At 42.9% G+C, this 25000-nt stretch overlaps 1 protein-coding gene across 3 annotated transcripts in view; it reads right to left on the bottom strand.

Moving 5' to 3' along the window:
- Positions 1-25000, bottom strand: part of fndc3ba (fibronectin type III domain containing 3Ba) — a 102166-nt gene that overhangs the window by 66331 nt on the left and 10835 nt on the right. For 2 of the 3 annotated variants that reach the window (XM_083924054.1, XM_083924055.1), the window contains exons 2-3: positions 10277-10421; positions 6837-6922 (exon numbers count right to left, since the gene is read on the bottom strand). In XM_083924054.1, coding sequence (XP_083780180.1) covers positions 6837-6922; positions 10277-10392 — 202 coding nt within the window. In that variant the 5' untranslated portion in view covers positions 10393-10421. Of the gene's footprint in view, positions 1-6836; positions 6923-10275; positions 10422-25000 lie in introns of all 3 variants that reach the window. The other variant, XM_083924056.1, reaches the window with a different exon arrangement.

Raw genomic sequence — 25000 nt, 5'->3', positions numbered from 1 at the left:
TACTACATTTTTGTTTTAATAAAATAAGGGATCCTAACACATACGCTTAAGTGTTATTTCAAAATGCATACAATCCTTTCAGCTGACGGGCCAACAGGGATACAGTCATCAGTCAGCTGTTTTCCACTCCCTTTGATTGACACATGTGGGTGGATTTACAGCAAGTTTGAAAAGTTCCCAAAACAACCACCTCTGGTTACAGGCAGCAACGGGACAGTCCGAAAAAGTACTTAAATGAAGCCCTTCTGAGAAAAGTGTATTTGTGTCTTCTCTCCCCCAGCTTGTTTAGAGCCATCTGGCTTGGTGTAAACACAAGCCGTGAGACTTTTCCACCATATTTCTCTCAACCAGCTATTTACATTTACATCAAGGGCTGAAGCAAGAGTGTAGGAGTGCACACTTCAGGTGAAGACTGACGAGAAAGAAGCTCAGCGTGCTTGTGTTGTGATGCAACCGGCAGGAGGAATATCAGCATCGTCAATCCAACGCAGACAAACACCAACAAAAGGGAGAAACTGAGACGAACGGAGTGAGACGAAAATAGAGAAAGGGACATCTGAATGATGAAAGGGAAGAAAAACCCAGGGTACATCCCAGTTCCCTTCATCGTCTCCTCATTTCCCTTACTTAGTCCCACCCACTTATGAGATGAGGCAGAGATGCAAAGGGGAATCAAGGAAACATGAATCATCTGAACTGACGTCAGTCGCTGATAATCAGAAATGAAATGTGCGAGGCTTGCATCAGCATTTATCAATTTGTGTCCATTTATAAACTCATTATTTAATAAACCCAAATTATGATGATGACTCATAATTCGGAATAACAATTCAGTGGCCTAGCCATTTTGTACAAAATTAAAATAGTTCACATTACACCTTAGTCACTCCTGGCTGATACACACTAATGGATTGCTGCACTATGACAGTATGAAATTATGCCAATTGTTATGACAACAGCAAGAACACTGTACTGTAAAAAGAAACATTTGCAGTCATCCAAACTTATTCAGTACAACCTTCAATACTTGACAAATAGAGAAAAAACTGGAATAATATGCAACATGAGGTTGTTGACCATATTTGTGTTTATCCAGTAATATGGTAAAAACTGCAGTGCTGTGGAGATGTGTCTCCAATGCAGCATCCAATTACAAACCTATTTTATAGGAGCAAAATGATCCTGCCTATGCTGTGCTAAGTGTAGTAACTATGATAACATTTTTAAAAAATGGCTTAAAGTTTGTTTACTGTCCCAACAAATGAACAGTTGGCAAAACTGTGAAGAACTCATGTTATTGATTGTGATGTTGTAGTTACGGCGCTTAGATTTCGTAGGGTACCATGGTACACTTGTGTATCCTCCATCTTAGCAACTCTGAGCAGAGATAAGGTAAGTGGAGCGTCTGACTGGTGGATTTCAGTTTGAGTGTGGAGATATGAAATAACAGGATTAGGATGCACCCACAGAGTAACAATGAGGGAGAGAAAACAAGCAACGCACATCTGCTGGTTAAAAAAAACAAAACAGACCATGACATGATTCACACTCTGCTCTGTCCAGATGACACGGATGCAAAGAAACATGTGCACACAGCTGGTGCAGAGACCACATCACTGAGGTCACGCTTGTCAGAAAAAAATGGGCTAACCAGACTGCAGCAGAGCACGGAACTACATTTCCCATCATGCAGTTTGCACACTGCATTTAGCCAGTCTGTGCAGGAAAAATAACGCACTTCCAATTGGTAATTTAATCAATTCATTTAAACTAGTTCATTTAACTTAATTTGTTGACTCCATAAGTTTGTTTTTATTTTTCCACTGCAAGCTCCCATAGCAAAGTTAAAACCGTTGACAACCAGATGAAGGCATGCTCGAGTCAGAGCCCCGAAGCCCCGCTGTGTGCAGCAGCAGCAGGGGCAGGTCTTCAAAGCTTTGTTCATTTAATCAAAGTTTATGAATAATGAAGAAAATGCAAATTACAGACACACGAGCCTTTTTTCACACGTGAAGTCAGGAGTGTGTCAAGAGAATAAGGTCCGGAGATAGTCCAGAGTTTGTCTTTCACGCTTCGCTTGCAGCACACAACCGGAGATTCTCCACAGAGAACACATCAGACGCGTCCTCATTTGTATTCTCACATACAGCCGCCCAACTGGGTCTAGATCATTTCAGGTTTGCATTGCACGTGTGAAAGGCGCTGCAGACAGACTGACAGACTTGCTCTATACTGAACATTTCCTACAAAACTCCCCCAAAAAAGAGTGTACTTCTTTCCACTTATCAATAATGCTTCAATCGCCTCTTAAATGACATTGAAAACACTCCAATCAAGTATATACAAATGTTGTTGTGCAAACATGAAGTGTTCATCATCAAGCCATTGAGTAGCTGGTTGCCTGGTGACATTATCGCCATGCAAAAAAACACATTTTTTGGTGGCAAAATGATACGTTTTCAAAGCAAACACCGCACAGATGGATCATCTCTACTCAACTTTAAGACAACCAGTAAGGCCTGAGGTTGCATTATCTTGTAAAAATAAAACTGATCAACTGTTGACGGTCCTTTACCCCAACCAAACCCAGAAAGCACAAGTTCTCTACAGGAGACTTGTGGCTGCTGCCAGCCATGCCCCATGATGTCACATCCTCCCTGGCAGGGCACAGCTTCCTGATCTTCACCCCCCTGGCCTCATCATCCCTCATAAAAGTCAGACAAAGACCACAACACAGTAAACCAACACAGCCTTGTAAAACACACATAGACACACACACACATGCGCACACAAGCATATTAACACATTCACATTCCATAGCAGGGTGCTCTAACACACCCCTCTAGAGTCTTGTCCTTTGATGTGAGTGTGGGAAAGCTCAGGGGAATGGTCTTAGTGGGGGAGGGAAAGAGAAAGGGGGGGGGGGGGGGTCGAGAGGGGGAGGGGAAAGGAGGGAGAAGAGCGTATACATGAGAGCAACCCAATGAGACGGTGAGAGATAGACTGGGGGCAAGGGGTGGGAGGGTAAGTTCAAGCTGACCCCCGGAGCATTGCGAGGTCAGTCTGTTTAAACAGGGAATGGAGACATGCAGACTAACATACAGTACACAGTGCATTCTAATTACCAAAGCGATACAGGAGAAATTATTTTAGAGGCAGATAGACTGATTCTGTGCTGCAAAAGTGGCAAAAAGAAACTTCCATCAAGTTGCAGAGGCAAAATAACACAGCTACAGAGCCAGGACGAAAGCAGCAAATACGAGAGAGAAGGGAAAGCCAGGTAAAAAGAACTGAAAACGTCTCTTCTACATCTTCAGAGCAAACGTGAAATACTCTAAAGATCTCAAAGGGATTTTATGTGCCCTGAGGTTATGGAATTTCTTAATACAATTCTGTGTAAACTTTCAGTCCAAATAAAAGAGCATAATTCCTCCAGGAGCATTTAGTCTGAGTGTGGTTAATGAGCAGTGCTTAACATCAATCCAACAAATACAATAATCTCTTTGCTGCTCTAGGTTTGTTTTAAGGTAGAGGCAGGATAGAAGGAAAGAGCTGGGAGAGGAAAAGAAGTGGAGAGAGTAGAAGAGGGCGGAAGAGAAGTGAGCAAAAGAGAAGGCAAGCTGAAGGCTCATATGAAAGAATCTCTTTTGGCTGCTGTGTTGACGTCTCCAGGCTGGTTGTGCCTTGGCGGAGCATCTGTGCCTGTGTGTGTACGTGTATGCATGTTTGCATGCATGCACCGCAGTGCAGCAGCTAAACAGAGGTTACTTTATATAAAAAGTCCTTCCCTGGTTGGCCCTGAGGTCTCTGTAATCTCGCTCTCTTTCACACACACATAAGTACGCCAGAGTGCAAACACACACGCAGGCACACACGTACACAAGCATGCGCAAACCCAGAGCTCTGAGGTCTCAGTAATCACACCGAGTCTCTGTCTAAAGAGCGACTCAGTTCGCCCTCAGAACACACTGCCACACTCCACCTCTCATTAAACCCAATGACCTCCTCCAGATAGAGACAGGAAGAGAAAGCAGGAGTTTGTGCGCGTGTGTGGCCCTCCACATTAATAATATGTGCATTCAAACATGACCCCAAGCCCCCAGTCCACCTGCCCAATTAACTGTCGTAGACTAAGTCACCAAAAAAAGCACACACAGTTACACACTGTGCTTTCGATGCTAAATTTTGCATGCAAGCGCACACATGCACCCACACAAATAAACAGACGACCGCCAGACCCCAAATACGTCAACGCAGAGTGTTTCTGCTAATCAGTGTCTGGTATCCCATTAATATGTTCACTGTGTGCAGGAAACCCTTCATTCATCTGTCTTTTATTCAACTTTCTGCAACTCATTGATCCACATCTGTAAATGTATTTGTCAACTGTATCTGCACATCTCTGCATCCGTCCATCTTATCATATACTATTTCTATTTGGCTTTATCTGTGCCTCTAAGGTCTGCCTTGAGTGATCCCTCTGATCTCAGGGGGAAAAAATCAAATTACACAGCGGGCAGAGTAAAGGAGGCGGGCTGTCATTAGTTACAACATAGAGTGTGGGGTGGTGGGGCAGTTTATGCGTGGGGGTGTCAGTATCTGAGCCAAAAGTGCTCTCACTCAAAGAAAACCTTCATAGGGCAAAGAAAGAGTGAGAGAAGAAGCGAGCGAAAGACAGATGGAGAGAGACTGAGAAGAAAACAAAGGTGCCCTTTCAAACAGCCTACTCTGCTGACATCATCAAAGTGAGACGCTACAAGAGTTGGGGAATTCCCGTGTTACTGCCACCTCTTCTGCATACATTTCCAGTCTTTCCATGTACTGATATCAGACGCAGCAAGAGAGTGAGACAATAGCTGTCCACTCTGTTACTGACTATGCTTTGAACTTCTCTTTTTTTTAATGTAAAGACAACACAAACTGACACAAGCATTTCCCCCTCACTTCTTTTTTCCTGCTTTATTTTTTTATTTTAAGTGCGGCTTTATTGACTGCTGTCCCAAAAGACCAGAATTAAGGACTATTGTGCGGTTTTACACCGATGTCAATGAAAAAGAGAAAGAAATACTGCTGACAAATAAAAGGCAGACGTTGGTGTAGAGACTTAAAACTTGCTTGAGAGAGGTAATTAACTTTTAAAATGCGACAATACTGATATATGGTCGAATTCACATAGCCTCAGGCAGCTCTGGTGATTCGCTGCAGGGTTGTGTGGCAGGTGGGAGGGTCACTTAAGTGGTCCATTTGCCGTGTTCTTTAACCCCCTTATGTAGCACTATATATTTCACAGTTATTTTTTTCTGTCAGGTAGTTTTTATGATCTCGACATTACCGACCACACTTGAAGGCAGCTTGATTTCCCGGAGAAAGACAGACAAAAGACTGAGCTTTGTGCTGTTACAGGAAACAATCAGCTGTTAAACAAACTCTTTATCACTTGTGGCAGTCATAAAGACAGGGATATTTACTGTTAACTGCTTGCGACTCTCATGCTGCTTTTGAAAGGACTGTGAGAAGCCTGATCGCAGATTACATGATTGGTCACTGCAGCGTGACATCGGGTTGCATTTCTCCATAAGCTGACTCTGTCATCATTTTGCCACAGGCCATTGCGCTTTTTTTCTGCACCCCCTGTGGTCCCCCACCACCGCAGCCTGAACGCATTACTCCCATAAAAAATTAAAAAGGATGACTTGCGTTTTCGCTAGCCTGCCTGATCTAGTCTGAATGCCCGCCGTTAATGTGTTGGTTGAAAGTTACAACATGCTAGCCTTGAGAGTCAGCACGCTAACTACCGAGAATCCATGCTCTCACCGGTATCACCGTGCAGGAAGAACTAGCATGATATTCCCAGTGTGGGTTCCCTATCTTAGGCCAGTTTCAGGTCTCCATAAAAATCTTTAAAAATGCATAAATAAACAGTAATTATGCTTTAATAAGAGATTACCCATATTGTCAAGTTGATTTGTTATTATTTTTGATAAATGTTGTTCAAATAAATAGTGAGTTATGTTCTTGTAAAATCAGTTCAGACCAGCTTTGCGACAAGACGCGATGTAACTTGCAACTACTTGCAGTGTTCAGGTCTGCAACCTGACAGTTCACACCAGTGAGACAAGGCGAGACGGTGTATCAACTCCATAGATACGACTCTGAACTTCCATTCTAACCTCCGACTTTTCAGGCTTTTGTTCGTAGCTGGATATGATTTGTAGCATTATGAAATATAAATGAGGATAGACATAGTGAGATACTCGCTACAGCTGCATTTCTAGTAATGAAATATCTAGTGGTGAAATGGCGAAAAAAGCTGTTTTATTTTCCTGATTTACTGCTGTGTTCTGGATTACGGCGCTCGCTCTCCTTAAGTGTATAGTGCGCTTGACCTGCTCTGTCTCTTTTTCTCTCCGTCTCATGCTCATTGAGCCTCTGTTCAAAACTGCCATTTCAACCAGCTGACAGTTTGCAAGTGAATTGACCAACAGACTTTGCTAAGACTTAATTGGCTGTTGAAACAGGTGATGTGTCTTACGTTCTAAAACCAGCTGGTGGCGACTTGACAAGCTGAGTCGCAGGTGACACCATCAGCCAGTTTGAGTCCAGGCGAGATGGGCCAGTTCACACCACTGCAATTTTCATCTGCAACACTCTAAAACTGTTTCATCTGGTTGCAAATCTTTGGTTTGAACTGGGCTTTAGATTGCATTTTGGACCCTCAAACATTACATAAACATGTGAGGCCAGCATATAATTAAAGTGATAGGAAATAGTTGGCATGGTCCCCAGGCCACATGTTAATATGATAATATAATTATACCATATATCATGGGACTCACCCTGGATACACTGCAGTGAGCCATCCTCTGCCCGGATGGTAAACGTCTCCCCTGGGTTCACCTGCACCAGGATCACCTGTACCAACAACACGTACACATACAATCACATAATTAGAGATCACAGATCACATAACTGATTAATATCAGTAGGCAACAAGGGAAAAACAATCTGTCACGCATAATGCCATAAAGATACATACATCTTTAACAATCACAAAAACAGGACAGATTTTGAGCTGGACAGCCAATAGGATTGCAGGGATGACATAACACACAATAAGCAGTGGATCCCAGAGTAGGGCGGACACAGAGTTCATACACATATGAATGAGGTGTTAGACAAGCTAATGGTGAGACAATGATGCTGTCTCATGTACCCTAATTTGAGATAAGCCTTTCTCTTTTAACCACACTGACTGGCAGGAAACCAGTAAAACCATTACACACAAATATTACAAACATGGAGTAATGCATATATCACACTTATACAAACAGACATGTTGTACACACAAATAAAGCCAAAATATGTGACACTGCTTTGATTTCCCAGTGTTTCTGGTGAATATGCCGGAAGGGAGTGTGCATGCACCTTACCGTCATATTCTCCGCATACAGATTGTTGAGAGTGTACACATGGCTGTAGACATGAAACAGGTGACCCTCCATTACACACACGCACACGTATTCTTACAAACACATGCATGCAGACACAAGCACAGCCTTGTCTATGCTCTACAGGTGTGCCTTCGTAAAATCCTCATATCATGCGTTCCTCCTGTAGTGTCTGCATGCTCTCCCATCTCAGCGTTAACCTGCTCCTCTCCCTCAGACACACACACTCACACACACACGCACAAACACACTTCCTGCTCTGTCTGCTGCAGCGGCTGCTGTTGCTATGGGAACCTCAGCATAGTACAGGGCGACCCATGTTTCCCAAAGACTGAGAAAACCCCCATATCAGACCATGTGGGTGGGTGTGGAGTGACTGCATATATGCATGTGTTATGTATAAAACTACACAGGCCAAGAATATGTGTAAAATAGTAGCATATTTGTTATGTTTTGATAGAACCATGGATCAGTGTAAGCTGTAATGATCCAGGTAGCTAGAAATGGTTTAACAAGTGTGACATTTTTAATTTTAAGTTGGAATAAAAACTGTGATCAAATATTTCTTACCCATAAATCTGCAAATCTTACTTTTTAAGTTTTAACTCTTCAAAATGCCGTTACAGAATATAACAACACCTGACACACCTGACAAACCTGACCTTCTTTGGCGAGGCTACAAATTCAACTACAAGCAAATTCTTATTTTCTTTTTTTTTTTATTTAGTCAATATTTTCAGGTAGCAGTTGAAGTTTCAGGAGACTTATTTTGTAAAGAGCCAAACTGAAAATTTGTTTTGTCGAAGTTGTTGCAAGTTCTGCTTCAGAAGATCAAAATCACATTGACGTTGTTTTGTTTTTTTTTGTATTTCTGTCTTAAGCAACGTTTAACACACACAATCTAAAAAAAAAAATAAATAAAAAACCTACAAGTTAACTTTACCATCCTGACAGACCAAGGCCAATCAAGTGGCTAGATGTGCAACCAGGTATCACCCCAAAGTGTGAAATAGATACATTTGTCCACTTCGCAAAGCGTGTGATTGTCACATTTTGCCTGACCAAACGGTGAACATGCTTTCTAACGGACCAGAACTTGACCCCCAAAAAACTTGCTAACCCAGAAGTGCAACAACACACAAAAAACAAGGATTTTAGCCAACAGAACAACGGCTTCAGCCAGCACAAGGTGAAGGTTAGGGTTAGGCATGAACAACACTTGGTTAGGATTAGAACAAAGGTCGTGGATTGGTTTAGTGCGGACTGGAATTGAACACCGCTCCGCTGACTCAAAGTCCTATGTTTAAGGAGAAATGCGAATGGACAAGAAGTGCTGAATGTCTACATTGTTGCATTTTATTATTATCATCATAGGGGAGAAACTGTTAAGACTGTATAAAGAAATCAATCAGGGTTTTTTTGTTTTTTTAATCGCAAAGGGTTCTAATAGCAAAGGGCTATAAGTAGATACTAACTTATCTTAGTATGCAGATAGTAAAACCCCGGAAAAATTTTCACTTTAGCAGAAAGGAAAATGAAAGAAAACCTCAATGAGAAATGCCACTGAGTTTCAGGTACAGCTGTAGATGTGACGGTGGCACTTTGTCTCTTTACAAGAGTTTTGAACATTAAATACTGACTGTGGCACCCAAATAATGTAGGATGTCTTTGCGACCATGTAGTGAAGGAATACAGACACAGATAAACACACATAAGCATGCAAGTAGACAGAGATAGACAGACAGGAAAGCAGACAGACAAACACAAACACAGAAGTATGTACCCAGACTCAACACAGAAACGTGTGTGCCCACACAGATGCTAAAAGGGTAAATGAAACACACTGCCTAAGACGGACCAAGAAACAATCACATGGATACAAACATGGACACACATACATGCAGAGGCAAATCTATATAATCATTGGTCTAAGAGCCCTGATTCCACATTGGGAACTAAGTTTAAACTGTAGGGTGTTACAGTAAAAAGAGCTCCCTAACTGCTGTGTGTTATAGCCAAAACCCTCCCTAACTGGTATGTATCACAGCCAAAACACTCCCACCATGCTTCCTCTGGGCTGTGAGGGAACAGGCAGGGGACAATGCATAAACATCTTCACCTTCATCATCATCATCTACCAAAAGCACACAGTGTAAAAATATACCTGACAATAGGATTAAACCCAGGTCAGTCAACTGTGATGCTTTTAATTACGTCAATCGCATCCTCTCGCCTGTGCAAGGCTTGGGTGGGGTTTTGTACTTTGAAGGTGATTAAGTTGGCTCTGCGGCTTCTGATAAGATCAGAGAAGCAGTTGAAACCTTTTCCAAAGTAATTTAAAATAAGGCCTGGCATCCATCAGTGGAGCCAGTTATAAGCTGTGCAAAGAAACGTCTCTGGGATTGAATGACGCGAGTGTAATGTATGTGTCTATGTTTATTCTTGTTTCTGTTATATGACAAATGTTTTACTGTAACAGCTCGGCAGCTGTTCATTACCTGTGGCAACAACCCATGAGCCATGTGACGAAATGACAACAAAGAGAAGTGCCTGCGTGACTGTTTGATGTGTATTCTTGCATGCATCTGGTCGTGTGTGTTTGTGTGTGTATAGGGCAACACAGGAATGTTGAAAGGAGATGGATGCATTCGTATGTTCTTTCTGCAAGGATGACTGAAAGCAAATGACAGATTTTGTGTGTGTGTGTGTGTGTGTGTGTGTGTGTGTGTGTGTGTGTGTGTGTGTGTGTGTGTGTGTGTGTGTGTGTGTGTGTGTGTGCGTGCGTGTGTGCGTGCGTGCGTGGGTGTGAATCCGCATGAATGTTTACCTGCTGTGCTGCATCACCGTTAACCATGTGAGGCATGAGAGGGACCTCCCCGTTCAGGAGGGGGGGCGGAGCCAAGTCCAGTGGAATCTGGTCTGTCATCATCATTGTGACGTACATTCATGGAGAAATTCACTGAACTGCCCTACCTGGGAAAGTACAGAGAGAGATTGAAACAGAGAGAGAGAGGAAATGAGGAACATGGGACGTCAGTATTGTTCAGTTATAAACACACGCATAGTGACATAGTGTGAAAGGAAAAGTAAAAACCAGATTAGGGTTTTCCCTGTACTGTTTTAAAAGCAATCAAACAGGATTCAAAAATGTCAACAACAACAACAAAAAAAGAACAGAAACAAAAAGGGGAAGAGGGATTTTTTTTTGTCTGCTACAGTTGGACATACAGTATTTCAAACCTTCATTTAAAAGTGAAAAAAATGGCTTTATATGCGACTAAGAGCACAACATACACATGCAACAATGTCGGACAGATTCAAAATTTCATAAAATCTTGCCAAAAGTAGGCTATGAAGATAAGATCGACAGTACAGGTAGCTTGAGTGAGAAGCTAGTTAGCTTAGCTTAGCCATCTACAGGTAACAAAATCTACATATCGACACCTGTATCTTGTTTGCTTAATCTGTACAAAAAAATGGGGATTTAAAAAGGCTAGCTGGTTCCCCCGGCTTCCAGTTTTTATGCTAATCTAAGACGACTGGCTTCAGCTTCATATTTAACAGACAGACGTAAGAGTTCAGTTCAGTTCTGTAACTCTCAGCAAGAAAGCAAATAACCATCTTCTACAGTTGAACAATGAAATGTGAAGCCAGATTATGCCAAATCTCTGTTTGGCAAGCCTCAGTGTGTTTCAGCTTTCCATCAGTGTTTATTGTGCAATTTCCGCATCTATAAAACAATTTTCCACTTCATGTGAGCGTGAAAACCTCTTTGCATTGTTAAGGAGCTTTGATTAAATGTGTGTCTTTCTACAGGGTTTACTGTAGTTATGTGGTTTCATTTGCATAATTAAAACTCTATATATTTCCAATAAGAGAGGTGTGTGTGAAACATGCCAGATATATGAACGCTGGAATAATACAAACTGGAATGAGCTAGAGACAGAAGGAATCCAATGGGTTTATTCTAAGAAAGATGCTCACAGGCAGAACAATAAGAGATGGAAAGATAGATAATTGGTCCAGTCCACGAAAGCCATAATCTTGTGTTCAAGACCACAAAAGAAGAGACAGAGGACATTACATTATTCCTGTTAACATCAATACTCTCGTAAAATGTATTCTTACCCTCTTATACATGCTTTGCACGGGTATATCCACTTTGGTAAATATAAACAAGTCACATCATGTCAATATAAAAGAAAAGGAGATGAAAAGGGCAGGAGATGAGTGAACGAGTATTTAAAAGGACTATATCATCAACAGTCTTGTCAAATACAGGAGGGATTACGACAAATATCCTGCTCGGAGGATTAATAAATAGAGAAATATTGGATGAATTAAAGTCTTAGTTTGATGGGTGAATAGGGATTACTGCATCCATTGTGAGCTTTGTAAATATAACACACAGCAGATCAGAATTCCACACAAACATGCAAACGCATAGCAAGAATAGGACGTGTTGGGCCTCCTGGAGTCAATTGTGCTGCCGCTCTTCGGAGAGTAACCCAGAGAGCTAAATCTGGATATGGTTTCTTTGCTTGCATAATAATAGCAGTAAAACCAAAAAGCGTAATTATGAAAAAAAAATAAGAACAACAACCGAGGCCATTCATCTTAAGTGGAAAATAACATGGCTTCACCTAATTGGCTATAGGGCGAGAACCAAAAGAAAAAAATCTCGGCAATGTGTGTCGGCAATGTGTGTCGGCCATGCATGCGGTTCTCAGCAGGGTTTTAACCAAGCTGCTAACCCGAACTTTATCAGTCATTATGTGCCTGTGCTGACACATACACACAGAAAAAGCTCCCATACACTTACATCAGCTGTGATGTATATGCTGCCTCCTGAGGGAATTGGCCTGCACTCATTCACATATATACACATCAGATAAACTACGGCAAAAAGGTTCCACAAAAGCTAACCTAACACATACATATGCACACATATACAAACACACACTGATTTATGGCCAGGGGTAGATTACTGAATGACGTAGGTGCTTCAATTCAATGCCGGTGAGTGAAATCACTGCTAAAGAGCTACTTACGAATGGCTATAAGCTGCTGTTTGCGCACGCACACACACACAAATGCACACATACAGTATGCTTTAGGGATTTGCTTTTCATCTTAGTGAAGAAATATATCTCCAATATCCATTTCTGACCTGCATACACGGATAATGTGCACACATGCTAACACATAAGGCATTCCTCTGAAAACAGCTGTGTGTCTTTTCTTTCAGCTGGTCGTCTTCTAGCACTGACGAGGTCTTTGAAAGGGTTACTAGATCACACAGCTGTGGCTCATACTTTTACAATATAAACACACACGCACACACTCAAACATCACTCTCAGTGTCTTTCATGCCTGTCTGATTCTATCTTTATGTACGTTCTTTGATTGATTTTGGTCTTTGTCTGTCTTAAATTCTCCCCCTTTCTCCATCTGAGCCCCATTCCCAGCTCAGCCTGGCCATCCTGCCTTGAACACACACACAGATACACAGCGTTGCGTCCAGGACACATCACAGACAGATGGTAACACCACTCTCAACTCTGCCAGGAAAAAGAGAAGAGCGAGACAGAGAATAAAGGAGGGAGGAAGAGAGAGGGAATAAGTAAATGTAGGATCGGCTTTTATGATAAATGGAGAGCGACTGAAGAAGAGGACAGTCTCAAGACACCTCTTCCAATGAGCCTGTGTTCTTAAAATAACCCCTAATTTCCTGAAGAAATTCATTACATTCACACAATCGTATTAGAAATACTCATCAGCCTGAATCACAAGTACTGTAGAAATAAGATTCCAACAATGTACGCTCTTTGTGTGATGTTCAAGGTACTTTGGCGTTGGATGAGGTTATCAACAGAACGTTTTTTTTGCATACCAAAATAGAAGAATTTCAACCGTCTGACGAAGGTCTAGCACCAGAATGTCACATATCTATGTATTTCTGCAAGATAGACAGTTTGCAGGAGTTTGTTTGCAACTGGAAAATCTATATTCTATAAACCACGGAAAATAAAACATGATAAAAGCTATTATGTTGCTGTTCCTGAGAGCAAAACTGTCGACTTGTCAAAAAGATAAGTAACATTGTGTCGCTTCTTCGTTTCTTCAGGGTCAGTTCACCACAAATTAAACAACCCAGCCTTTATAGGGACATTCTATTATTCGCTTGCTTGCTGATGTTTAGATGAAAAGATCGATGACATGTCTTTATGTTAAATATTTAGTGAGATGATTAGCTTAGCGAAGCATAAAGACTGGAAACAAGGGGGAACAGGTAGCCTGGCTCGGTCCGAAGAGAACTGAATCTGCCTAACAGCCCCTCTAAAAGTCACTAATAACATTTTGTATCGTCTTTGTTGCATCAGTACAATAAGTGAGGTTTAAAAACGACAAGTTGCAGTTTTATGTTCCGGACAATTTCTTGGCTTTGAAAAAAGTCTTCCAGTTTTCAGGCTAAGCTAACTCTGTACTGGCTGTGGCTTCACATTTACCAGGCAAACATGAGTGGTATCGATCTTCTCAGTCTAGAGTGAGCATATCTCCAAAATGTCAAATTACTTTTTTCAACTCAATCATAGAGCAGCGTGGTGTTCAGCTTACTGCTGTCGCGTTATATAATTTCTTGGCATTGGCATCATCTAAATTTAAAACCCTTAACCTTCCACTGCAATTTAGACCAACTGATGTGTGAAATTGCACGGTGCACAAGCAAGTTTTTTTAAAAAACGATCATCCATTTCACTACTGACGTCGTATTTTGTGACTATCTGCCTTGTAAAGGCTGAGTCACGATTGGAGTTCAATGTAGGGAAAAGCACCTTTTGTTCTGCCGCTGTTTGCCACAGGACCTTACGCACATATCCGGAAATATTATGTATCAATTAATGAATAATGACCTTTGTTTCCCAGTGGAATCATTACCAGATGGATGCTGCTGTTGATAGCTTCAGACATCACCATGCACACACACACACACACACACACACAAACACACATATACACACACACACACACACAGTGGTTTCCGTTCCCCTGTGGAATGCGGGAGGAATAAGGTGTCGATTCCCAGCAGGGATAAAATGTTAAATTGAAAAATTCCATGTTGAATCCAGAAAACAATCACCCACTTGTCCCTGCGTATGAATGTTTTTGTGTGTACGTGTGTGAAGGAGCATGAGCGTGCATGCGTGTGTGCGCATGTACTGTACACGTGTCTGTGTCATTAGACAGAAAGCCCTGTGTAAGCATGGAAACTGCCCCTCTAACATAAAAGATGCATAGAGTAAAATGCACACTGAGAGACACGCACACACACACACACACACGCACACACACACACACACGCACACACACACACACACACACACACACACACGCACACACGCGTCCTAGATGTGCAGGAGCAGCTCTGACCTCATAACACGACAGTCATTACTCACAGTCATTCATCATTCACACACACACACACACACGCCCAATGACTCCAGTTTGTCCATCCTGATGAAGCATAATGGATATTCACAACCACCTAACAGACTGTCTGACTTACTTCCAGTCGACTGCTTCATACCTCTCTCTCCCTACCGTCATTCACACAGCCATAGAAAACAGACACACTGACACACACTCTTGTGCAACAACCCAAATCTCTCGAGAATGCTATTTCTTGCTCTGATTAAATTGGGCCTTGGAAACTAGTCTTGAATTTTTCACATTTAGCAAATATAACAATAACATGATCTCATGTGCTTTTTACCACTTCTCTTTTTCTGCACATGAATGGATTTATTCATAAAAACACAAACTCTGGCAAGACGGTAGGAAACCGATCACATGTCCACTTCTTCTTCTTCTTTTACCTCAAACCGCGTTGATGACGTAAGGAAAATAAAACACTGTGACAGCATGCGGTTTCTACCGGTGAAAAAGCCACAGGTGATACAAGGCTAAGATTAGCTAATAGGCCAAACATGCATTTCTTCTACTTCGCTGCACAAGTCAACTGCTGCTTTTTAAGTCTCGCAAACAGGGAGATCAAAGTCAGTCTTGTCCTGGTGTTCGTCATGCAGTGCAATGCTGAATCAGTGCATCAGCACGTCCGGGTTTCTATTTTTCCCCTCTGCTTTTAATGACAGCCATAAGAGGCTGCGTCAGCTCCGTGTGGTAAAATAAAGTGTGTTCAGGAGTTTTTAACGTGTTTAAAATCTTAACATTTTGAGCTCATATATGTAGAATATCATTTCATTTGAGAAAGCTTTGTCCAATTGTTATTTAAAGCCTATATTCTTTAATATGCCCTAAAAAGTCATCGTTTGACTAATCATAGACTGACTAAGGGGCAGGACCAGATAAGTGAAAACTTCTTCCTACTCCTTTTTGGACATGTCATATTTATTTTGCAGTTTTCTATATTTGTAATGTACATTTTGTTCAGTATGGCTTGTTTTTTTATTTATTACTTGTTTATTATTTTCAGTAAAGTTCCATTTCCATGAGCAAAGCAGCCTTGAAGCTTCCCCCTGCAGTTTGCCTTCAGGGCCATGAGGGTTGTTCAAAACATTTTTCTCCCCTTCTGCACACTTAGATACAAGTAAGAATCCTAACAGGCATCAGGCTGATAAATGTATGAATTACTTTGCTCCTGTGTAATCCACAGTGCATTAGTCTGATTCACGGTTTAGCTTTGGGTCAGTCGTTTTTAATAGGAGAATTAGACATTGTTCACACATGACTGATGTAACACGCCCTTCTCACTGGTAAATGTGTCAGAAAAAAAGAGATAAGCATTGATTTCAGATGTAACCCTACTATCCCATTGAAGCACTTTTATCAAAGGAGGGTCAGTGGAGATGATGAAAATCTAGAAACTCAAACAGAAGGCAGGTTGAACTTTGAGAGCCACACAGCCCTAATCTGCAAGAAGAGTCAGTTAAAGCAGTTTTTTGTCTGAGGAATGTTCCAAATAAGCAACATTGTGCTTTTCTATCAGTGTTACGTACTGCTGTGTGTCTGAAGCCTTGTCTGGTAGAATGGTAAACACAGAATGAAATGTGATTTGATTGGAAATGCACTGTCATTTAGAGTTGAATCAACTGCTCACTGTTGTGTTTATCTTTGTTGAATGTTGATTTTAGTATTTGGATTAATTACAGAACATTAATACGCTGTCGCAGAACTATGCATGTGTTGATATCAAACCGACAAACAGTATATAAACACACTGATATGCAGAATGGCGAAACATGTAATGTAAGAGCATTACATCTCAGTTAAAACAAACATGGCTCCATGAGGAGCTATGTTTGACCCAAAGACTGTGGCCGGCTATGGTATATACATCTGAACAAGAAACCTGGATAACAGCGCAGAAATCTGCTAACACCTGGCATGAGAATGTGTCTACACATGCGACTTGACTGACCACTTGCGATCGGATCTCACTTCCCCCGCTCTAAATGCACATAAACAAGTCCATCATTTCCATTTGCAAAGACCCATATGTGGTTGTTTTTCCCTGGCAGCCATGCCTAATCTTCTGTAAATTAAAAGAAGAAGAGATCAAAACAATACAGACTGGGTCTATTCCTCAGGGGTTTCCGGGCAAACCAAAGATGTTGACGCACTTATGATGCATCTCTATGGGTTTTAAATTTCCAGCCAGCTAGCAAGATTTGAGAACGCTATGCTACACTTGCACTTACAGCCCAAATACATGGGGTGCGTTTGCAGCGTGACGTGGCTGTTGCAGCATGTCTGCAGCAGACGTCCATTATATCTAATTGAAGCTGCTACAAGGACAATGCAGGCTCGCTTATTTTTCTTTCCATATGCGCAGCTATGCATCCCTCCAACAGGTAAAAACTACATAGAACTGAGTGAAATACAAGTACAATCTGCTTAAAAGGGGTTGAGATGATAACATAACATAACCTACTTCATTATCACTAGGAAAAGTCAATATGCAGCCACATGCTACTGACGGAATCCGTGTAGCAGGTTAAAAACTTGTCTACGTGCTCTGCGCATCCATTCCCCAAGATTTTCGGCTGTTACGGAGAGGACGTCAGTTCAGTATGCGATCCTTCAATGTAGCCCAGGACACATTAGCATACACACTGCTAAAAGAATGTGGCCATATGCAGCCGAGGCCACCTGCGAATGTGATCTGAGCGATCCGATCTCAATGCGCCCTCAATGCATTTTAGGTGCATTCACACTTGTATTTGAGGCTGTCTGTCCAGATCACCCAAGACGCATGTTAATACCAGGTCTAAACAGGGCCTAAACCCTGTTATCCAGCACACCAACTTTTCCAGGAACTTGGGAACACTTTCAGAAACTTGGTTTCTTGATGCCTACAACAAAAAACTGCCCTGCAAACCCAAATACTAGTTTTTATTGGGCTGAAAAAAATGGGGTGGATTTTAGACTACTGAACGTTGCCGACTGTTTATACACAAGTTTTGCAAGAATCTTACACAACCACCATAATTAAATACCAGCCACCTTTTCGATTAAAAAAACAGGGCACCGAGAAGGAATTTTAAACCTTGTGAATTCCTACTAACATTCGCAGCTCCCAAGGCACGGGATGATACAGCGGAGTCAAATATGAACAACACATTTCTGTCCCCAAAATGAGATAGGAGGAGAAAGAGATGGAGACAAAAGGGAAAGGGTACAGACAAACCAAGGAGACAGAAGAGAAACCTATTCACACGAACAAAAAAAGAGAAACAAGAGGGAGAATTGAAACTGAAACTGAACTTTATCTGGTACTCAGATAATTGTATATACAGTAATTCTGTGGTTTAACAGACATGAGTATGAGCGATTAAACAGGATAATGGCCTCATGTGAATGCCAAACTCAGGCTGAGGGCACGCTCAGTAGACACTCGTCATACATGTGTTTCCTGTCCTGACAAAGTATATGGTACACTGATATGGGCTTAAAAAAACATTGGTGTACCTGATCTGTAATGAGCATGTCAATGTAGTCACACAGAAGGAGAAGGATAACAGAGAGAGAAAGGGAGACATGGTGTAGGTGTCCTCTTCCTCATTCTGGGTGTGTTAAGTAGCGAAGAATGCTCTCAGGTGTCAGTGCTCTGAACTGAATGGCTATCTATTCAATGCAGCACACGCACGCACGCGCACACACACACAGACACACACAAACACACACACAAGTAAATGCATGCACCCAAACACAGTTTATGCCAAACAAGTCTAAAACCCATCTTATCAGCTGACAACTTTAATCTGTTTTGGCATTTGTGCATGTGTGCATGTGTGCATGTATGTGTGCGTGTGTGTGTGTGTGTGTGTGTGTGTGTGTGTGTGCGTGTGTGTGTGTGTGTGTGTGTGTGTGTGTGGAGAAAGAGGGAGGGGGGGTAGCTTCTAAATATGGTGGGAAACTGCCACCAACACCACTCCCATTCAACCCCAGCTCCTTTTACAAAAGGTATTCAGTCTCCTGCTCTCTTTCTCACTCGCCCTCTTTCTAATATACACACACAACAGAGAGGGGGAGAGATTGAGTGAGTACCTTTTTACCAGAAGAGAGAGAGGTGGCGTGGAGAAGGATGGAGGGGGGAGGGAAGAGGGAAAGAAGGGTGGAGAGGAAGGCAAAGAGGAATGCTGTGCTTGTGCTTACTCTGAGGGGAGTGTGAACACACACACACACAGAGAAAGACAGAGAGGGGATTTATAAAAGATGGAACCTCTTCGGGTTCCCACCTCGGCTGGCAGCTTTCTGCACATATGCAGTCTGTGTGTGCGTGAGGGAGCAAGAGAGAAGGAGGGTGTGCATTGAGAGGCTGAAAGAGAGGGACAGAGGCAAAGTGTCTAAAGCAAAATTCAGAGTTTCAGCTTGTTCTTCAATTTGCCTTCATGCGTTTGGCTTGCATATTTGTTCTCATACATTTATGCAGCGCCTTTATGTGTGCACGCCTCTGTGTGTGTGTGTGTGTGTGTGTGTGTGTGTGTGTGTGTGTGTGTGTGTGTGTGTGTGTGTGTGTGTGTGTGTGTGTGTGTGTGTGTGTGTGTGTGTGTGTGTGTGTGTGTGTGTGTGTGTGTGTCGATGGTCGAAGTCCTCCTGCCCTGTAATTGCGGTAATGATATGTCATCCACGAAGAAGAAGAAGTCGGAACGGGTGGAGTGGAATGCAACAGAGACATACGAGCGCAAACACACGCTCAACTTGCAAACCATGTATGAACAAGCTCCGCTCCAAACTCCATGATCTGAGGCTCTTAGAGCACCTCTCCCCCCAAACAGATGAGATGCACCTCCTCAAAATTTGAGGACATTTGATGGTAAATAAAAGCCTCTACCAACCAGGTGCTGCTTCTGGCTTTCAATTCACTTTTCTGTCTCTTTTAAAACTTTTCATCAAGACATTTCACCTCAACAGTGTCTTTTCACAAGAAGATCCACCATTACGCCGGGTTAGCTTTTTCACGCTGAACCAAAAAAAAAACTGCGGCATAGTGTGTGTGTGTGTGTGTGTGTGTGTGTGTGTGTGTGTGTGTGTGTGTGTGTGTATGTGTGTGTGTGTGTGTGTGTGTGTGTGTGTGTGTGTGTGTGTGTGTGTGTGTGTGTGTGTGTGTGCATGTAGTCCATCCCGTGTTCGTACCTTTATGCAGAACAGCGAGATGGAATAACAACGCAACGTTCATGCCTTGAACAGGCTGTTCACGCCACAACAAACCATGTTGTCATTTTCCCTGCAGCATCAGTTCTGGACAAAAACTGGTCTCCTTAGCAACTAAATTCCTTTAGAAAAAATGTGTTCTCTTGAAGGTAACATTGCTATTATGAAAGTTTATAGCACATATAGCTGGTCCTCTTACAAACAATGAACTAGCAATGAAATGTTCATGGCCTTACTCAAACACACTTCCATAAACAGAAGGTAAACTTGAATGCATGGGTCAGGACGATCTGTTGCATCACTAGGCAGACCTGCAAAGGACCAATGTATCGCTGCGAACACAATATGATTTCCCCACACACTCTGGGATTCCAACTAGCAGCACTTTCTCGACACAGGCCATTTTGCGCCTAACTATGGCAACTACTATCCTTATCACAACAAGATTGAAGTTTTGGAAGTTTTGTCATTGCCACGTCCCACATTCCCTGCAAGAACGAGCATTTTTCTACTCTTACAGAATGTAAATGGGTCTCCAAGGTTATACTGCGGTTCGTTGCCTGCATCTTGCACATAACTCAAGGCAGATGAGAAGCTATTAACAATCTGCACTTAGTGCTAGGAAATGCGGGAACAACCCCTAGCCGTCATGTCAGTCTCTTGAAATCTTGAACTGTCATGCTGCATTTAATTAATCCCAGATTAGGTGGCATAAAAACAACTGCTGTGTTCTTTTCTTGGATTGCTCCTTTTAGAAAACTATTCTCTCTTATTTTCCCTGTCTTTTCACTTGTCTTCTTTTTTCCTGTTTCCTCTACATGCCAGGCATTCTGCAGATCATTGTGTGCAGCCAGAGCACCGACAAGTCAGAACTCAGCCTGGTAAACGACAGGCTCAGCACTTCTCTCCCCCATCCATCCCTCACCCTCCACACAAACATACAAAATAAGCACCCTGGGCAAAGCCTTTCTCCCCTGTCATCCTCCCATCTATCCATCTACCCACCCATCCAATCCTCTCATCAGGCCTGGTTTCCAGGAACACAGGCCAGAAACAGATGACCCAGTGACTTCAAGTCAGCCTTCGCTCTGCCTCTCCCTCCCTTTCCTCGTCTCTCCTACTGAGCCTTTTTTAAGATTTAAGTAATGCTTACATTGTCTGTCCATCTCTCCAGCTGTCCAACTTCAGATAACTTTAAATCAATCACAAAATAGAGATTACACAAGAAAAATTATGTCATTAACTTTACGTGGAAATACAATAGAATGCTCTTGTACGCACCAGGGGAAAAAACAAAACTCTAACAGCTCTGAAGAGCTTGTTTCCATATAAATCTGCATTCAGTCTTTTCCAGGGTGCCAAATAAGTAGCCAAGCCAAAGTCTCCAGGATCTGACTCTATCACCATCCACTTCCTGGAAAGACCCCGCCTTCCTCACATTCCACTACCCTGTCAAAACACAGCTCCCCTCTCCCACTGGCTGACGGGAAACCATCGGCTCCCTTTATAGGCTGTTGTCGGGGCAGTGGGTGGGAGGAAGTTAAAGCGCAGAGCTAAAAAAAAAAAAAGCCAGCGACCTATTCCCAGGGAGCGGCGACTCCACACACACACACACACACACACACACACACACACACACACACACACACACACACACACACACACACACACACACACACACACACACACACACACACACACACACACACACACACACACACACACACACACACACACACACACACACACACACACACACACACACACACACACACACACACACACACACACACATCGGAGATCGGGACAACAGCCTCGACACACAGAGGAGAGAGGTCGAGAGGAGAGAGGTTGAGAAAGGGAGGGGGAAGAGAGGCAGGGAGGGGTAGGTGATGCATCAGTTTTCCTTCTGAACAAAATAAAGAGGAAATAGCTGTTTTACACTCAGGTCAGGAGCTGAGGGAGAGTAGATGAGCGAGTCAGACAGAGAAAGGTTAATTGGTGTATGGTGGAAGATCACCTGAATAAAACCCTAAGCGGAAGAGCAGTGGACCAAGAATATAGTACACACTCACACACACACACACACACACACACACACGACCGAGAAGCTCTGTAATTTTGTCAAAAGCGAAGCAATTAGGTGTTATTAAATCAATATCATCTGTTGCCTGTCAGCGCAGGGTGAAATTGACAGCAATCTGTCAGTTAACTGGCAGAAGGGCAAGGAGGCAGGATGGAAATAAGAGGAGGAGGAAGAAAATAAGGAGAAGGAGGAGGAGGAGTAAGAAGACATGGAGGACAGGGGAGAGGAAAGAGAAGGGAGAAAATGGGGAGGGGGAAATGAGGGCCCACACATTGAGTGTGTGTGCATGGAGAGAGAAATGTGTGGAATCCTAATTGTGTTATTGCTCCAGAACAAACATTAGTCCTGCCTGTCATACCACAGACAGCAGGCAGTGAGCAAGGGTGTGTGTGTGTCTGTGTCTGTGTCTGTGTGTATGAGTAAAAGAGACAGAGAGAAAATTGAGTGAGTCCTACAAATAAAGAGTCAAGCTAAGAGAGTTTGAAACATGCTCTCCACTTTTCCCCCTGCTATGCATGAAGGCAAAGTGCTCACAATCGGCTCAGTGTGTGTTGCACTGGGCGTTCTGTGTTAGCCGTTAGCTTTACATTAGCACAGCTAGCTCCGGCAGATGTGTGCATCTGCCAGCAAGCTCTCCCTCCTGCAGCTGTACGGCTGTGGGCTGGCCCAGTGAGTGTGTGTGTGTGTGTGTGTGTGTGTGTGTGTGTGTGTGTGTGTGTGTGTGTGTGTGTGTGTGTTTGTGGTTGGAATGGGGGCCAGCAAGCAGTAAACCCACAGCAGAGGCCCTGACAGTCCAATGCCTGCCACGTAGCCACGACGTAACTCCAGAAGAGGAGAGAAGAAAAAGGGAGATCTATATTTTCTCTACATCTCCTGCGTATGAGGAAAAAAAGATGCAAGAGGAAGGGAGAAGAAATAATGGAGTGAAATAATATGGGTCATTGTGTGAGAGTCTAAATAGAGACAACCAAACCCTTAAAGACAAAGAGACAAAGGTGACTTTGTGATACAGTTTATCCCAGTCACAGACTCTGCTTCCACCAATTACATCAGCCAGGATCGCCAGACCTTCCCTCCTTCCCTCCAACTGAGAGCTCCTTTAACTTCAAGATGTTCAAGGCCTGATTTACACAAACTGGTGACAACATACGCAACAAAATAGTTCACTGACCAGCACAAACAGAAACCCACCCCACCCTAATCATCATCATTAAAACTGATGTCATTATCTTCATTACTTCCATCGGCCTCATCAGAATCTCTGCCGTCTTCACGGCTAGTACGGCCAACATCTTCATCTTTACTGTCAACGCGCCGGACTGCCCTAAGAAAAAGCTTTTTTTTTTGTTTTCTGTTTGTGAGTGTTCAATACAGAGGAAGTGGCTATTTTCCCACAAGCACATGAACATGACTCACTCTTCTTCATGGCAGCGCTTCCAGATTTTTCTTCTCCTTTTGTCCTTTTCTCCCCCTCCTCCCTGTCTCTCTCTCTTCCCTCCCTCTTCCTGCCCCGCCGCAGTTCAGACTTTTCTCTGCACCAGATCCAGAGAGGCTGAGGGCTGAGCGCTCTGCAGCCTAGAGAGGAGCATGGAGCCTGAGGAGAGCTCACAGCAAACCCCTCCCTAACACCTTGGATCTCCAAGGCTCAGTCTGGCCACACACACACAGAGGCTAGTTCAACAAGCCAGGAGACTAAAAAGGCTGACTTAGGCTGACTAGTGGGTAGTAGGATAGGCCGTGGAGATGCACACACAAACCATCTGGGTGCTGCTGGTATTGAAAAGCCGGATAATGATGTTTAAGAAGAGCTTGGGTCGCTCAGTTTAAAGTATTTTCAAGAATCGTAAAAAATACAGATTTTTTTTTTTTTGGCAGGCACAGCACCACTGAACCCTACTGACCTTTAACCTATGACTTGAACCCACACACACGCACACGCACGCACGCACGCACGCTGAATTTGAAGTTCACCGTCTTGCTCAAGTACACTTCGACATACAGACAAGAGAACACGAACTGTCGATCTTCTCATTAGCGGACAACCCGCTCTACCACCTGAGCCGCAGCTGCCCCTATGAAGAAGTGCCGTAGGTGTGTTGTGCAAGCCAGCGCAGTTTAAAAACGAAAAAGTGACGGTGATTAAGGCAACATACGTCTTTGATTTAACTAACGAACACAAAGAAAGACTAGCCAGAGAAAGAAAGACAGACTGATAGCAAGCAGCAAAACAGGAATAGAGAGGGAGACGATCTGGACCGTGGAGTAATTTTTTTTTTTTTTAAATATACACTATTGTGTAAGTTTCACAAATACATGTTATTTCAAAGTGATTTCCCCCTCTTGTCACCATGGAGATATGAAGACGGAGTGAACTGAACTCAGGTTCAGACATTCTTTCTTTGCCTCTCTTTCTCTCAAACACACGACATTTAATGCCAAAATGAGGCACACTGTTGGCTCTCAGGCGGCCTAACCCATGCATCAGATATTCATTTACATGCCAGACATGACAATATTATGCTAGTATGACATTATGCAGCAGCACCTCTGCATTAGCTCCACAGCCTCATTCATGTCTCCTCTATATGTCCTCGCCTATCACCTCCTCTCAGTCTTTTCTTTATTGCTGTGTAATGCCGTTGGTTCCACGTAACACAGCCCTTAAACATAAATATGATGCTTTTGCCCACTGGATCCCTTTCAAGTGGCAGCTCAGATAAGGCACTGTCTGTGTTGTGTATGACTTTCGTGGTTGTATGGTTTTCACAAGGAAGGACCAGCGGCCAGTGAA

Source organism: Echiichthys vipera (assembly GCF_963691815.1).
Source record: "Echiichthys vipera genome assembly, chromosome: 12".
NCBI lineage: Eukaryota > Metazoa > Chordata > Actinopteri > Perciformes > Trachinidae > Echiichthys > Echiichthys vipera.
This window is presented reverse-complemented; position numbering and strand designations above follow the sequence as displayed.